The sequence below is a fragment of the Palaemon carinicauda genome, chromosome 27 (assembly GCF_036898095.1).
Source record: "Palaemon carinicauda isolate YSFRI2023 chromosome 27, ASM3689809v2, whole genome shotgun sequence".
Lineage (NCBI taxonomy): Eukaryota > Metazoa > Arthropoda > Malacostraca > Decapoda > Palaemonidae > Palaemon > Palaemon carinicauda.
The window spans coordinates 65986990-66002620 of NC_090751.1; the positions used below are offsets into that span (position 1 = coordinate 65986990).

The 15631-nt window shown below is 38.2% G+C and overlaps 1 protein-coding gene across 2 annotated transcripts; it reads left to right on the top strand.

The window, feature by feature from the left end:
* Nucleotides 1-656: 656 nt before the first annotated feature.
* LOC137621209 (uncharacterized) lies at nt 657-15379 on the top strand. Of its 2 annotated transcripts, none has more exons than XM_068351615.1 (2): nt 657-739; nt 13925-15379. In XM_068351615.1, exon 2 carries the CDS (start codon nt 14001-14003, stop codon nt 14865-14867), a length of 867 nt encoding a protein of 288 aa, XP_068207716.1. In that variant the 5' UTR covers nt 657-739; nt 13925-14000; the 3' UTR covers nt 14868-15379. The 2 variants fall into 2 exon arrangements, with proteins under 2 accessions (XP_068207716.1, XP_068207717.1); XM_068351616.1 differs by lacking the exon at nt 657-739 and adding an exon at nt 2905-2989.
* Nucleotides 15380-15631: the final 252 nt, after the last annotated feature.

Consider the following 15631-nt stretch of genomic DNA (forward strand, 5'->3'; position numbering starts at 1 on the left):
GTTCTTTTGATAGAGAGACCAAGGCTTTTAACTTCGTCGTTAAAGGGAATATTTATGCTGTCTACTGTCATTGGTACTGGTCTATTGTTTGATACTGATGAGAGTTGAAATTTGTTGCTATTTGTTTTAATTTTCACTTGTTTTTATAATCATTTATTCTTTTGATCTCTCTTCCTGTTTTTATTTTCAAAAATCCTTTGGATTATGCATAGGCATAATCTATGGCATATTCGGGGGTGGTTGGCATATCTGCTGTGTAGATTATAAAAAGTGTTGGGGATAGTATGCCCCTGTGGTACCCCACTTCTTATATCGATTGTTTCTCCTAGTTTTCCATCTCTGATACGTATTCTGACAGATCTGTCGTTTATGTAGCTTAAGAGGAGCTTTTCCATTATTATTGGTAGTTCTAATTGGAGTATTTTATAGTTGAGGCCGGCATGCCATACTTTGTCAAATGCCTTTGAGATATCTCTGCAGATGACATTGCATTGGTGGTTTTTTTTTTTTTTTTTTTTTTTAGCTGGTTCATGGCTATAGTTTCGTAAATTGCCATGAAGTCAGTTTCAGTGTTTCTTCCTGTTCTGAAACCGTGTTGTTTTTGTAGAGTTTGTTGTTATTTTCTAGGAATCTCCTTAGTCTTGTGTTTATGCTTTTTTCAAAGACTTTTCCCAGCACTTCCAGCAGAGTGGTTGGCCTTCTGTTTGCTGGCAGTTTAGGGTCTTTCCCTGGTTTGGGGGTAAGTTTGAGAATTCCTTCTTTGTTTAGTTTTGGGTAATATCCCATTGAGAGTGTAAGGTTTAATATTTGTTGGAGTCTTCTCCACGCCTCCATTGGCAGTTTTGATAGCATTAGCTAGTTTATGCTGCTTTTACCTGGTGCTTTGTGTTTGAATGATTTAACTGCTTTCATTATTTCGTGTCGTGCATTTTAATGTCTGCTATTAAGTAGTTGTCCTCGTCCAGTCTTTGCAGATTTGGGTTTGGACAGGGGATTATTCGTTCCCTTTTTCCTTGTAGGAAGTTGAAGACTTCCGTTTCTGTGTCTGTCGAAATTTGCATTTTCTTCTTCTGTGATTTCGAATGTGCTTGCCCATGTTTCGGTTAGTAATTTAATTTGATCTTTGGTATCTTCTACTTTATCACCATTACTGTTTATAAGTAAATCTTTGTAGTTTTTCCCTAAATTTTTCTGGGTCTTTGTATATTTGTCCTAGTTTAACTATTGTGTTGTTCCAGTTTTCTCTGTTTAATCTGTTGGATTCTTCAATTATTTCATTTTGAATGTGTCTTATTAGGGTCTATGTTACCATTATCCACCTGAGTGTTTAATTGTAGGTAATTTAATTGTTGTGTTCGTAGTTTCAAGTAGTCGCTATATGGGGGTGCGTTTATGGTATGATATTCTCTTTATTGGGGAGACTGTTTCCATTGTTTCTGAGATGTCAGACATCCATTCATTTATTGCTTAGTTTATTGTGTTTCCTGTCGTGGTTTCATTGTTGTTCAGATCTAATTCTTGTTCCTGTGTGGCTATTTTACTAGTTATAGTATCTTTAAAGATTTCCCAGTTAGCTTTTTTAATGTTTTTTTTTCTCTTTTTTTTTTTTTTTTTTTTTTAGTTGGGAGTTTAATTGTGAGTGGCATGTGATCAGATGCTGTAATTGGACCTGGTGATATGCTATAGTTTAGGTGTGCTCTGTTGTCTTTAAGTATGTCAGGTCTGTTGGGGAATTGTTCATCCAGTTTGTTTGTCATTGTGTTGAACATTGAGCCTATGTGTGTTAGGAGGTTATTGCTTTTGTGTTGATTTAAAGCATTACCTATTGTATTTGTGCCTGGGTGACCTATGAAATGGTGTCTTGCATTTAAATCTCCTATTGTGTAAGTGGGGAGGTTGCTGTCTATACAATCATATATGTCGTCACTGTAGCTGTACTATTCATGTGGACCTGGAATGTCACATCTCTTGTCCTACTTGTCGCCGTAGGACCTGTTAAAATACTCTTTATCTTGTATTTTGTGTTCTATTTTTTCCTTTATTCATGTATTTAACATAAATTTTATGCAAAGGGTTTCTTGCAGTCTCGTCCTATAGTGTAATTATAATTAAGTAAATTCTCTCTCTCTCTCTCTCTCTCTCTCTCTCTCTCTCTCTCTCTCTCTCTCTCTCTCTCGCAATTCCGTATTAAAGAGATTAGATAATGGTACATGTGAAGCAACAAACTATAGTAACACTCAGTAAATGGTTGGTTGGTTGATAAAGCTTACACCAATCTTCCACCAACATCATTTTATGCCCACAGAAGTGGATAAAAAAACGCATGGTGTAGATCTATAAATCTTAAGCCAAACTAGATATGCAACTTTCAGTAACCCTGAAGTACACGAGATGACAATTTAAATTCTGCTTCTATTTTGCGTCAGTATGTTGCCTCACTTTTGAAAAAAAATAATATATATATATATATATATATATATATATATATCATTCTTTTTAATGGAAATGTCAGCTATGGGAGCAGTTGCAGAAATACTTTCTTGACTACTTAAGAAAGTTATGCTGAACTGTGGTTTCAACATTCGTTAGTCTGCGACTCACAATCTCGTAACAGGAATCTGGCGAAAGCTATTTACAGCTCTCAGTGACAGGCATATTTTAGACTGTATGAATGTGATTGCAATTAACTGCTATAGAATTGAAAATCGTGTGTGTATTTTCAATGTCAACAGGTTAACATCATGAAATTACAAACTAGTTTACATCCTTTTTTTTTTCAGAATCAGCGCTTAATGCATATTTGTATTTTATTTCGCTTTACTCCAATTTTACAAAGTTACAAAGGCTACTAGGTAACTCCAAGGATTTCAATATGATTTCACGTTTCTGTCTAGCGTCAGTTACAGCAAAACCGTTAACGTGTCAAGGTATCTCTATCAGCTAGAAGCGTTATATAAATAGTTAAATAACACTTAGTCTGATATAATGAGTAAGTATTTTTTTAGCTTTGTCACACCACTTGCTTTCGAAAAGGTACTTTACAACTTGATGCTTTTGGATTCATCGTGTTCTGTTTGAATAAAGAAAATTTACTTCTTAAATCTCAATCGTAAATAAACTTCAAATGATTATAGTAATTCATATGTAGAAAAATGGTAAGCGCCTGATGTTATACCAGCCTCATTCAGGGTTTATATCTAAAATTAAGTACTTTAGTCCTCTCGGAGATGTTTGAACTATATAACGCGAAACCGGTAAAGATTCGTATGTATTTTGTTCTTTTCCTGTGCAGTACAGTGAGTCTTGTCATATGAATATCTTTAATTGCAACCATATTCCGTATTATGTAGCATCAGTACACTCGTTCTAGGAGTGTTTCTTGAGCAACTGCCTATCAAAGGAAAAAACCTAATCCGTAAAATAGTTAATATGAAATGAGGGGACAAATGTTTATGAAACCCTATATGATTATCAGGTGTGTTAGTATGATTGAAAAAACAAAAGTTTTAAAAGTTGATATGAACAACGATGTCTTTCGAATGTAACTGGATGTCTTAGATATGAGTTATTAAGCAGGTGCAAAGGACAGTCACTATTCGTATGAAGTCTTTTTTTTTTTTTTTTATCAACGCTTTTTATTTATCTTTAGCAAAAAAGATGCATGAAATCTTACTTACTGTCGCATCCTTTGACTTAATAATTCTTCCTTCCATATTCTCTTCATATAAGGTAATAACTACATCAAGTACAGTTAGCTTCATTAAGCCCGGTACACTTCACGGGAAGCTAAGGAGACAGCTGACAGCTGTATATTGTAGCAGGTAACGCTGTGTTTAGCAAGAGTAACTGTTGGCCAATGAATATGAAAAAGTAAGATGAATAACGGAAAACAATACCTTATATACTTTTGCACCAGACGTACTTGTAAAGACACACACATGTAGCCTACACACACACACACACACACACACACACACACAATATATATATATATATATATATATATGTATGTATGTAGTATATTATATATACATATATATACATGTATATATATATATATATATACATGTATGTATATTATATATATATATATATATATACTGATATATGTATGTATATATATATATATGTATATATATATATATTTTTTATCTATATATATATATATATATATATATATATATTTCCAGAAGTAAAAAAGAAAATTTGAGGAATAACAAGATAAAGGAATAGAATTTAAAAACAGGGTTAAAGGCTAGCGTTTAAAACTAAACACATGATTAAAATCGTTGTTATTAATTGTTCAAAGTGCTGTATAGAAAATTAATTTTATTTGCTTAACAGGACTTCGTAAAATATATATAGAAAGGCTTTTAGTCACGTGTTTACAAGCTCCACGTTTATATTGCACAGGCAGCGTCGTCAAGATTCCCTTTTGCTAAATACAGCGTTACCTGCTACAATGTACATCTGTCAGACGTCTTCTTAGCTTTCTGAGAAGTATACCGGAAATAATGAAGCCAATTGTACCTCTAACGATGTGTGCGCGAGTGTACACATAAGCTTGGTATGAAATGAAGTCATAAATTCGCATGGCACAATTTACACCAAGAGAAGCGATGCGTGATAGCTAGGCCACTGACCAATGAGTAATTTTTAGGGAAAGAAGAAGACTTGATAAAATGCCTCTAAGATATTTGAATGATAATTGACTAGCCTCCTGAATTGAGGCAGAGGATGACCTGGTCGAGTTCTAGTGAGCGAGATAGTGGGCTAATTTGTTTGGCGTCTCGCTTAACTATCTCCGGAAGTAGAACCATACTAATAATGCATTCATGAGGCGTTGACAATCCGTGTAAGCAAACATAGCTTTTGCTAACTGTAACTGTCAAAAGTTGTATCTACGCAAAATGAGAGAGAGAGAGAGAGAGAGAGAGAGAGAGAGAGAGAGAGAGAGAGAGAGAGAGAGAGTGTTTCACGGTAATTTTTAACCCTCTACAGAAGGGAGAGAGAGAGAGAGAGAGAGAGAGAGAGAGAGAGAGAGAGAGAGAGAGAGAATTGATCAGTCGTGCTTGCACGGGCGCTTCTAAGTGATTCTGTTATCGTGAAGTGTTATTGACACTTTATAGTTTGCCGGAGAAGTATACTATCTTTAGGGACTTGGAGATGATATTTCTTCTTGGGTGCTTAGGCAAGAAAGGTCATTTCCTTCTTCAGTGTGACTTTAACTTCAGAAGTATCTTGGTGTCATTAAACTTAATTTTAATTAGATACGAATGTTAATTATTTTGTGTATGTGTATCCATACTAATATCGGATAAAAAAAAATAATTTTATTTAAATGATATCCATATCAGAGTTTTATTTTGTTATAATTTCTCTCCTTTTCATCAACGACCTTTTGATCTTCTTCGACCCAATCGATGGCCTTAAGAAGCACATTTCTTTCGTACACATGTTCTCTGAGATATGAGTATTCTCACCTAAATCATTTCTAAAACTGTAAGTCTCAATATATATACGAAGACATGTTTATTGCAAGTATTTTTCTTCTCGCACAAGAGCTTTTTAGAATATTACATTCATTATAAACTTTCATATTTAATGATAGTAATTCTGAGGCTGTAACTATTTGAATGAGTTACGCCATTATATTAATGAGTCAGCTCTTCATATGCATGTGTCTTATATGAGTAGTGTGACGGGTCACGATCAAGACCCTAGATTAGTCACACAATGAAAAAGGTTAATTAACCTAAACATCTTCATGTACCACATATAATGTTCAATGGACATAAAAAATATTTTTAGTATGCTTTGGTGTTCCCGTGTATTAAGTTACCATGGAACCTTCAAATAAAAGTATTCAATATAGAATAATGCAATATACAATTATTCTCTTTATGACACTGTCGTTATCGAATGGTTTGTTAGTTACTCCTATCGTCAAACAGTTCCGTAAGATTACGATTCTTCATAACTCTTTTAATTCTTTGGATAGGTCCCAGTAGGCCATCAGTTTTTCCTTTTAGTTTATATGATCATACAGAATAAAGGAGAGAGAGAGAGAGAGAGAGAGAGAGAGAGAGAGAGAGAGAGAGAGAGACGAAGTGAATGCAAGGTAGTACCTCTGATTCAAGTCGCATATCTCTTGTGCACCATATTTTGATACATGAAAGGAATCGGCGACCGAGAAATTGAAATAGCCCGAAGCCATCCGGATTTACCGTGACATCCACAGTTTCTGGAGTCTTATTGATGGCAGTCGTAATACGTCTTTGACCGCCCTTGTCACGAGTGAAGAAGCATTTTGTAGCTATAGGATCTCCAAATGCATTCCCAAAGGTTATTTATTTGATTATACACATTCCCCATATTATATATATATATATATATATATATATATATCTATATATCATCTAAAATTGAAATGGTTGAATAAAATTTTCAATGTCATTGATCATCTAAAATTGAAATGGTTGAATAAAATTTTCAATGTCATTGACCTCGCAACAAATCTTAGAAATTTTATGCTAGAAGGAATATGTGAATGTGTCCGGAAGCATATTACATTCCATTATCATTTATAGATTTTGTATTGTAATTTTTCTACTTAAAGAACTTAGCATATTTTGAATTTCGTCTTGTATCTTAGTTGATATAATTTTTAGGTAAATTGGACTTGTATATCAAGCAGTTATTTTCCTTTTTGCCCAAGCAATTTCTTTTTATAGTTCACAGGTTTATTGCGAAATTCGACTTTTTGGGTCACGTATCTCATCTAGAATGTGTACCGTATTTAGTTTATTGGTTCTGCCATTCAGTCTTTATTTTTTTAACTCCTCTGAACCTTGCCCGAACACGATACGATGTCTTCCTTCAACTAAAAAGAAGAAATAACTTTATTCTTAATTTAAATTTTGGGTACTGCCACCACAGAGAGGGACCCACCTTCTTCACTGTCAGTCAAATTTTCAAATGAATCTTAGCAATATCATTACTATGATCATCATTCCCATAGCCCAAAGGCTGCTTCGATACCGAGCATCATAACCTGAAATCATCATGTATTCTGACATACTGTATTAATAAATACTGTATATCATTAGTAAATCGAATTATTTATATATAGTAAGGCATAGGGAAAAAAAACTATTTCAATCAGGTTAAGGAAGGAAATGCCATGGTAACCAAATCAAAAGTAATAACTGCTCTAAGTGCATCTGAGATTCAAAAACGTAGAAGTCGTACGAATTCCAACCAAGGTCTATAGATTATATCTATAGACCTTGATTCCGACGACGCATATTCGGTTGTGACCGAGGCTTTATAGTGACGGACTACCGGGTGAGAATTAATTCTCACCTTGAGTAATCTTTTGTTAGCTTCAACATATTTCCAAACCTTGCCTTTTTGGTACGTAAATCAAGAAACCTCAAAGATCACATCAAATCAAGGTGTTCGTTTATCGTGAGGGAATTTCGAAGAACTCAGTGCCTAAGGATGTTTAGCCTACATATTAACCCAATATAACTGCAGCTTTTGAAAAATGGACGAAAGGAATAGGGGCATGTTTTTTTTTTTTTTTTTTTTTTTTTTTTTTTTTTTTTTTCGGGTGGGGGACAATAGGGATACACATATATTTAGACTCTACACTTATAAATATACACTTGGTTTTTTAAAAAGTCTCTACTGAAAGTTCCTTACATATATTTTTAAATAAATGAGGAGGATAAGCATTATATTAAAATTATTGTGATATAAATTCAATCTCATTAAGGATGTTTTGCCCGTTGGGTGATAACGTATGGATATGCTGCTATGTTTGAACATGGATGAATAACAGTCATAAAAATCAATATCTTGACATGAGAAAGTCTTTTTTTTTTAAATAGTATCATTTAAAACATTCACTTATCGAGAGATTAAAATACCTAGAAAGATTAGCTGATTATCATGTTTATGGTGAATCGTTAAATTTGTTAGAGTGTAAGCCGTCAGCATACTCTAAAAATGTTTCAGCTGTCTGTTCTTTTTCGTCCACATAGCGTTTAATTAAATGATAGCCTTACACCGAGAGATGCCTATCCAGCACATGTTCCTCAATTTCTAATAGTTTCTTCAAATCTACCTTGCTAAAATCGTTAAAGAAATATGTTTTTATCATCAGAGATTTTTTTTAAATAAGAGCAACCGTCGCGTGCAACGGCATGTTTGTGAATAGGGGTGTGAAATCAAAGTTCAAACCTCAACATATAGAAGTCAGTGTCCTACGATATAATGCTAGGTAGAATGTTTGCTGAATTGAATAAAGAATATCCGTTAATTGTATATAACAGTTACATGGGAACTAAATATTTGGATATTTGATAATTTGGATTATTTTATAAGATGCGAAAATAGGTCGTAATGGAATATTTTTTTGTGTATTTTCTGATGGGCATATGATAATCCATTTTAAGAAACTAAGCGAAAAAAGCATTCCATCGTTACCATTATCTACATTTAAAGTTCTTAGTTTCTTAATATATGATGAATGTAGTAGGAATAGTTCTCAGATTTGGTGCTCCTGTTCAAGCCGTCTGCGAGCGCTGGTCTCAGTGAATACAATCTCATCAAAAGGTGTTAATGGAAATTTATTTTCCTATACCAATGCACTTGAAATCTATCTTAGAAGAAGAGCTATTAAGTGCAGTACAGTACATATGCACTTTGTTTTTCTTTTCTTGTTAATCTAACAGCACACAAGAAAGAAAATTAGCAAGATTTTGAGTTATTGGTGGAGGTATGCTCATAGGATGTTGGTCTGAGATTACTATTGTTTTATACCTACTCGTAAGATAAATATATAGGTCTCAAAAAAAAAAAAAAAAAAAATTCACGCAGACTTTTATCAAAATAAATTCAAGAGAATATTTCAGATATACTTCTATAATGTAGGTGCAATCTTGTGGCTACTTCCTAGCTTAGTGGTCACTAACTTCTCTTGAGAGGGCTTTCTTTAAGGCTAGAAGGAATTAAGTATAGACCACAAAATATCAGGATTTTTTTTTTATTAAAACTGACAAACTTAGACAAAACCAATTAGTAAACCTTTGGAAATTTTCTCTTGGGAAGGCTATAAAATCTTTTTTTACTCTTGGTTTATTTCCTAACACGTATTTTATGAAATATCCATAATGAATTTTAAAGAACATCATTAAGCCTGCCATTCGATTTTCATAATATTGTACCAACCGTGTGTCACACGATCATACATAGTAACGACCTTTTTTTTTTTTTTGTATATATTATGCTTTGTACCTTCGCTCTCCCCTCGCACTGATAAGGACCTGAATAAACATGTCTGTTTTTCTCACCGTTAACTGTTAACAGCAACAGTTGTCGGTTGAACATGAAATTGCCTGTTATGTTCCTATGATCTTTTTGCCTACTGTAGAGTTTATGTATATATAAACAGATGTTCTGTAATAAAGTTACTCAGTTGCTTTCATCCTGCCTTCTTAGTCACAACCTCTCTCGGCCTGTCACATTGGTGACCCCGGAAGTCGACTCGCTCCTCCCGCCTTCCAACCCCCCCACCCCCCCCCCCCCCACCCCCCACCCCCATCATTGGTACTATGGCTGACTCCACGGAAGTTGGCACCGCCCCATTGAAACTTTCGTCTTTCACCAGCCGAGAGGCGTTTGCTTGGTCTCAGCGCACAGAAGTCCAGTTCCGCATCAAGGGCATGAATCGCTCAACCACCAAAGCAGATTATGTTCTCGCGGCAATACCCGAGGACACCTTCCCGGAAATATCCGACTGGCTTTGTGAACAAGGAGACACCCCAATAGCGTATGACGCCTTCAAAACATACCTTGCAGTCGCCAGCCGCCCGTATAGCAAAGTTTTTCAGCTCTCTCAACAACCATTGGGGGACCAAAGGGCTTTGCTCGCCCTCAGGGATATGACCAGTATCGCTTGCCTGCAACCTGCCGCAGACGGCTCTCCTCGTGAGGTGAACCTACTTCGTGCTCTTTGGATACGCCGTTTACCTGAACCTGTACGCGCTGCCATACCTGATGTCGATAGTATACCCATAAAGGACTTGATGACCAAAGCCAACGCCCTTATGGACAGCCACTTCGCGACCTTCAAGACCTCCATCAACGCCTCCACTCCTGACAAAGAGGACACCTATTCAACGTCAACCGAATCTGACGTGAATGCCGTAGGACATACACGCCTACCCGTGACGTGCCGGAGCGGCGACAAAGCCACCCATCACCCACCACTTGCTCGCGCCCCAACCAACGACTTCTACAGCCACTTACTGCCGCCCATCGGCCGCAGTTTTGCTACTACCATTACAGATTCGGGGCAGCCGCGAAGAAATGTGCCAAGGATTGTCAGTGGCCAAAAACGTGTAAGTTGGCCATCGCTCGTGGCAGTGGGCTCCCGTGTTTCTTATCTTTTCTTTTTACATGAGGCCGGAACGGCGGGTGTGCGATTTTTGGTAGACACAGGTGCTTGTCGTTCTCTTTTGCCAAGGGAACTCTTCAGGACATGATATAGTCTGTCTACGTGTGCCAACGTCCGCCTGGTAGCTGCTAACGGATCTGCGATACCCACCTACGGTTACGAGAACCTCACATTATCGTTTGGAAACAGTAAATTTAATTGGAAGTTTCTCATTGCTGACGTCACATTGCCAATCCTCGGTGTGGATTTCCTCTCTCATTTCCACCTTCTGGTCGATGTCGCCCACCGACGATTGGTCAACGCAGACTCGTACTTGTCGACACCTCTTCAACCCACCCCCTCCAACCTCGCTCTCCACATCAGCACACCCACGGATACCTACACCCACCTTCTCACGTCGTACCCGGAAGTTTTCCGTCCAGAACTTCGCCAAACGCCCACGGCTCCTGCCAAGCACGATATTTATCACCATATCAAGACGACGGGACCCCCAGTCTTTGCAAAATTCAGACGTCTGGCACCGGTAAGATTGGCAGCCGCCAAACAGACGTTCACCGAAATGGAGGAAATGGGCCTTTGCCAAAAGGCCTCCAGCCCATGGTCGTCACCCTTACACATCGTTCTGAAGAAAGACGGCTCCCTTCATCCGTGTGGGGATTACAGGCGCCTGAACATGCAAACAGAACCGGATCACTACCCCCTCCCAAACATCGCCGACGTAACCTCCTACCTGCACAAATCGAAGGTTTTCTCCACCCTCGACCTCCTGAAAGGGTATTATCAGGTGCCTATGAACCCAGAAGACATCCCTAAGACCGCCATCACCACTCCGTTTGGTACATACACCTTCATTTACTCCTGTTCTTGCCTTCATAATGCTGGGGCCACTTTTCAAGGTCTCATGGATGGCATCTTAGGGGGCCTCCCCTTCTGTGTATGTTATGTGGACGACATACTTGTGTTCTCTTCCTTAAAATAGGAACACCTCCGTCACCTGCGCATCGTGCTCGACCGCTTGCAACAAAACGACCTTGTAGTCCGGTACGACAAGTGTACCTTTGGCGCCAACGAAGTGTCGTTCTTAGGGCACCGCATCATTCCTGAAGGAGTCCATCCACTCCCTGAGAAGGTAGCAGCCGTTCAGAACTTCCCCATGCCCTCGACCGTCAAAGCTCTGCAGGAATTCTTGGGCATGATCAACTATTATCACCGTTTTCTGCCAGCCATTGCCACCACTCTTGCTCCCCTCTACGCCTCCCTCAAGGGCAAGCCAAAAGACCTGAAGTGGGGTCCCCTTCAAGAAGCGGATTTCTGCAATGCAAAGAAGGCCCTATCAACCGCTGCAGCTCTCACTTTTCCCATCCCACATGCCCCTCTCCTTCTCTCCACCGATGCCAGCAATGTTGCTATTGGTGCAGTACTTGAACAGGTGGTCAACGGCTCGCCCCTCCCATTGGCCTTCTTCAGCAGAAAACTATCCAAGGCAGAATCGGGTTGTTCTACCTTCAATCGCGAATTGCTGGCGGTGCACATGGCTGTCCATCACGTTTGCCATTTCTTAGAAGGTACGCCCTTCGTCATTCGCACAGACGATATGTCCCTGGTGCATGGTCCGTCCTTCAACGCCGACATCTCTCCCCCATGGCTGAATACAATTGCACCCTTCAACACGTCCCTGGGAAAATGAATCCCATTGCCGATGCCCTGTCAAGAATCACGTTGGCTGCCATTTAACTGGGATCGGATTACAACGCCTTGGCTGAAGCCCAACGACAAGATCCAGAGTATCAAGCATGTAGGACATCATGCACATCCCTCCGTTGGGAAGATATCCCCCTTGACGACTCCAACACCACCCTCCTCTGTGACGTCAGTACTGGTAGACCGCGACCTTGGATTCCTGCTCCCATGCACCGACAGTTGTTTGATTTCATTCACAGCCTTTCACATCCCTCATGCCGTTCTACTGCACAGCTGCTGAAGACGAAGTTCATTTGGCACGGCATTTCTAAGGATGCTAAGGATTGGGTCCGTGCCTGTACTTCTTGTCAAACTTCCAAAGTACATCGGCACACGGATTCAGGAGTGGGCACCTTTCCTCAACCTCAGCGTCATTTCGCCCACATTCACGTCGACGTTATAGGCCCCCTACCCACATCAGAAGGACATCGTTACCTGTTTACTGTCATCGACCACTCCACTCGTTGGCCTGAAGCCATTCCCATGGAAACTGCAACGTCCGCCTCATGTACATCTGCCTTACTCTCTGGATAGATTGCAAGATTTATTATCCCTGAGCATATTACTTCTGACAGGGGTACCACTTTTACCTCTCAATTGTGGACATCATTAGCGAATCTCCTGGGCCTCATCCTACATCAGACAACTGCCTACAACCCCGCTGCCAATTGAATGGTTGAACGTTTTCATCGCACCCTCAAAGCAGCTTTGATGTCCTGCTGCAAGGATTCCAACTGGTTCACTCAGCTTCCCTGAGTCCTCCTGGGACTAAGGACCACTCCTAAAGACGCCCTCGACATCTCGGCAGCTGAAATGGTGTATGGCGACACGTTGGTCGTCCCTGCCAAATTTTGCCTGTTATGTTTTTATGTCCTTTTTGCCTGGGGTTTATGTATATATAAACGGATGTTCTGTAATAAAGTTAATCAGTTGCTTTCATCCTGCCTTCTTAGTTACAGCCTGTTATGCTTTTATGTCATTTTTGCCTGGGGTTTATGTATATATAAACGGATGTTCTGTAATAAAGTTAATCAGTTGTTTTCATCCTGCCTTCTTAGTTACAGCCTCTCTCGGCCCGTCACAATATCCTGTTTATTCCACAAAATTTGTGTAAGGTTTGGCTATCTTAATGTTTTCATGTACCTATTTTTATTATTCATGTTAAAAAAAGAAATGTAATATTTAACAACAAAATCTCATACCTATTAGAAGATGGATTGGGAATTCATTTAATGTTTAAAACACTTTTAGCTTCCTCTACTCCTGAGGGTAGATGATTGGGAGGAAGCTTCTTTAAAGGAATGCCCTAGGGTCTCTCTTGATCTAATTCAGCCCATGCTCTAGTATGGCTAGCAAGCATTGTTAAAGAAGACTGTTACTTGACATGCTTATTTTGCAAATGTATAAGTCTTGCTTTGAATTTTCCTCTTATAAATTTGTATGTATATGAACTTAAACATTCATACACGAACTTAATTACCTTTAGCAACCATGCATTAATTTCCTCCCATTTTATTCAATCTCACTTATTCTTTGTACTCACCCAACCATGCATAATTTTACTTCCCTCTGAGTTTGTGTTATGTTTTTTTTTTTTTTCTATTGCAAATCTAAAGTAATTTTAATAATGTCCAATTTCAAATTAATCAAAGACGATAACTGAAATATGTTTTCTATTAAGGAACATTTCGTAATTAACCAGTTTTTAAATCATTCCAGATCTGTGAGGTGGTATATCAAGTTGTAAAACAAGAAGTAGGCTATTTTTGCCAAGAGGAATTTCGCAGTGTAGGAAATGGATGGACGTCGCAACGTAAGGTTTAATTGTGGCCCACAAGAATCCGAAGATGCCTTCCAGAGGGATGGCGAGAGTGGTGAGATAGCCACCAACAAGATGTGCGTCTTAAGGAGGCATCCGAATAAATTTCATTGTCAATCTCATTGTGTTAGTCACTACCATTTCCGGCCGTTTCCACTATTCAGAAAACAAAATTACTCTCAGAGACTCAGGATACAGGAAAACATGACAAATCTTAACATTCGGTTACATCAAGAGAAACGTGTTCCACATAGTTATCAGTCAGTGAGACATGTTGATGTCGATCCTGTTCTGGTTACCTATTTGAAAAGTTTTGATGAGAGACCGTTATTTCGAATACCTGAGGAGTGTTGCCGAACAAACGCAAAGATTGAAAAGGAGCCTTGTTTAATGCAAGAAGCCCAGGTCATCAATATATGGGAGGAATTTATCCATGGCACCTCTGTGCTCAACAATAGTTCCCAAAAGAATAGCAGCGAGAGGGACAAAACCCTGGCAGCCACCTTTCAAGAGTATCTTGGTCAGTTTCTCTCTCAGTCTCTGATCAGCGTAGCAATATACCTCGCACATTTTATCATCTATTTCTTTTCAATGTGTTTCTATAACTTCTTTTGGTCGTTTCTGGGCTATATTCTCCTCGATGGTCACATCAGAATCCACGAAAGAGCTTACAAGTACAATGTTAACGTGAAGTTTGGAGGAAGTGTTTTCCAGGGACCAGCTTATATTCTCGTCAGAGATTGGTGTGATCACTGTCAGCAGACTGAGCGGGAGAGGATGTCGATTCGCCTCATGAAAAAGATGAAGAGAGACATCATACTTCATGCGAAAGGTCTCGTATAGCTATTTTGAATTTATAATTGTTTTCACATGCCGTTTGTATTATGTGTTATCCGCTGTAAACTGTTCTGCAGTAAAACTGCGCAATACAACTGTAATTATTACAAATATATTTATACATGTTTCGTTTTTATGTCTTGGATACATTAGTTTTGGTATATTGGAGTCATTCTTCTCGCATTCACATTAATTGAAGTAAACATAAAAATAAATAGAAATAAAACTATCAGTCAGAATAATAAATTTGTTAGAAGGGTTATTTGTATTTAATAAATCTTGGAATTAAATTTCTCATTACTTGCCATTAAATGGGGGAATGTTGTCTCCATAAACCTTTTGAAGAAGGACTGTCTTCAAATTAGTTCTGTTTCGAATTATCCATTCAGTTATTTCATTTCAGTGTGGTAGCATTAAACACTAAAGTGACTGCCCACTTACCACAGAAATGTAAATTCGAAGCTAGTATCCATGTCTCTCACACAAAATAAACAAAGTGCAAGGGACGAGGAAGATAAGCTTGACAAGTGTACATATAAGGAACTGGGATTCAATAAAGTTTGAAACTGTATAACTTTCTATTGAGATAATTATCCATGACGGTATGTTTTAAAAGGAAGTGTGCATATCTAATATTGTTTACTTCCATAAACAATTATTGCAGATGTAAGAAGTATTAAATGCTATACTCTCCATTTTGGCTCCCTCTAGTAAAGGTAACTTTAAGATGAAAAAACTTCAAAAGCTTTATCAATATTTAACGTTCAATC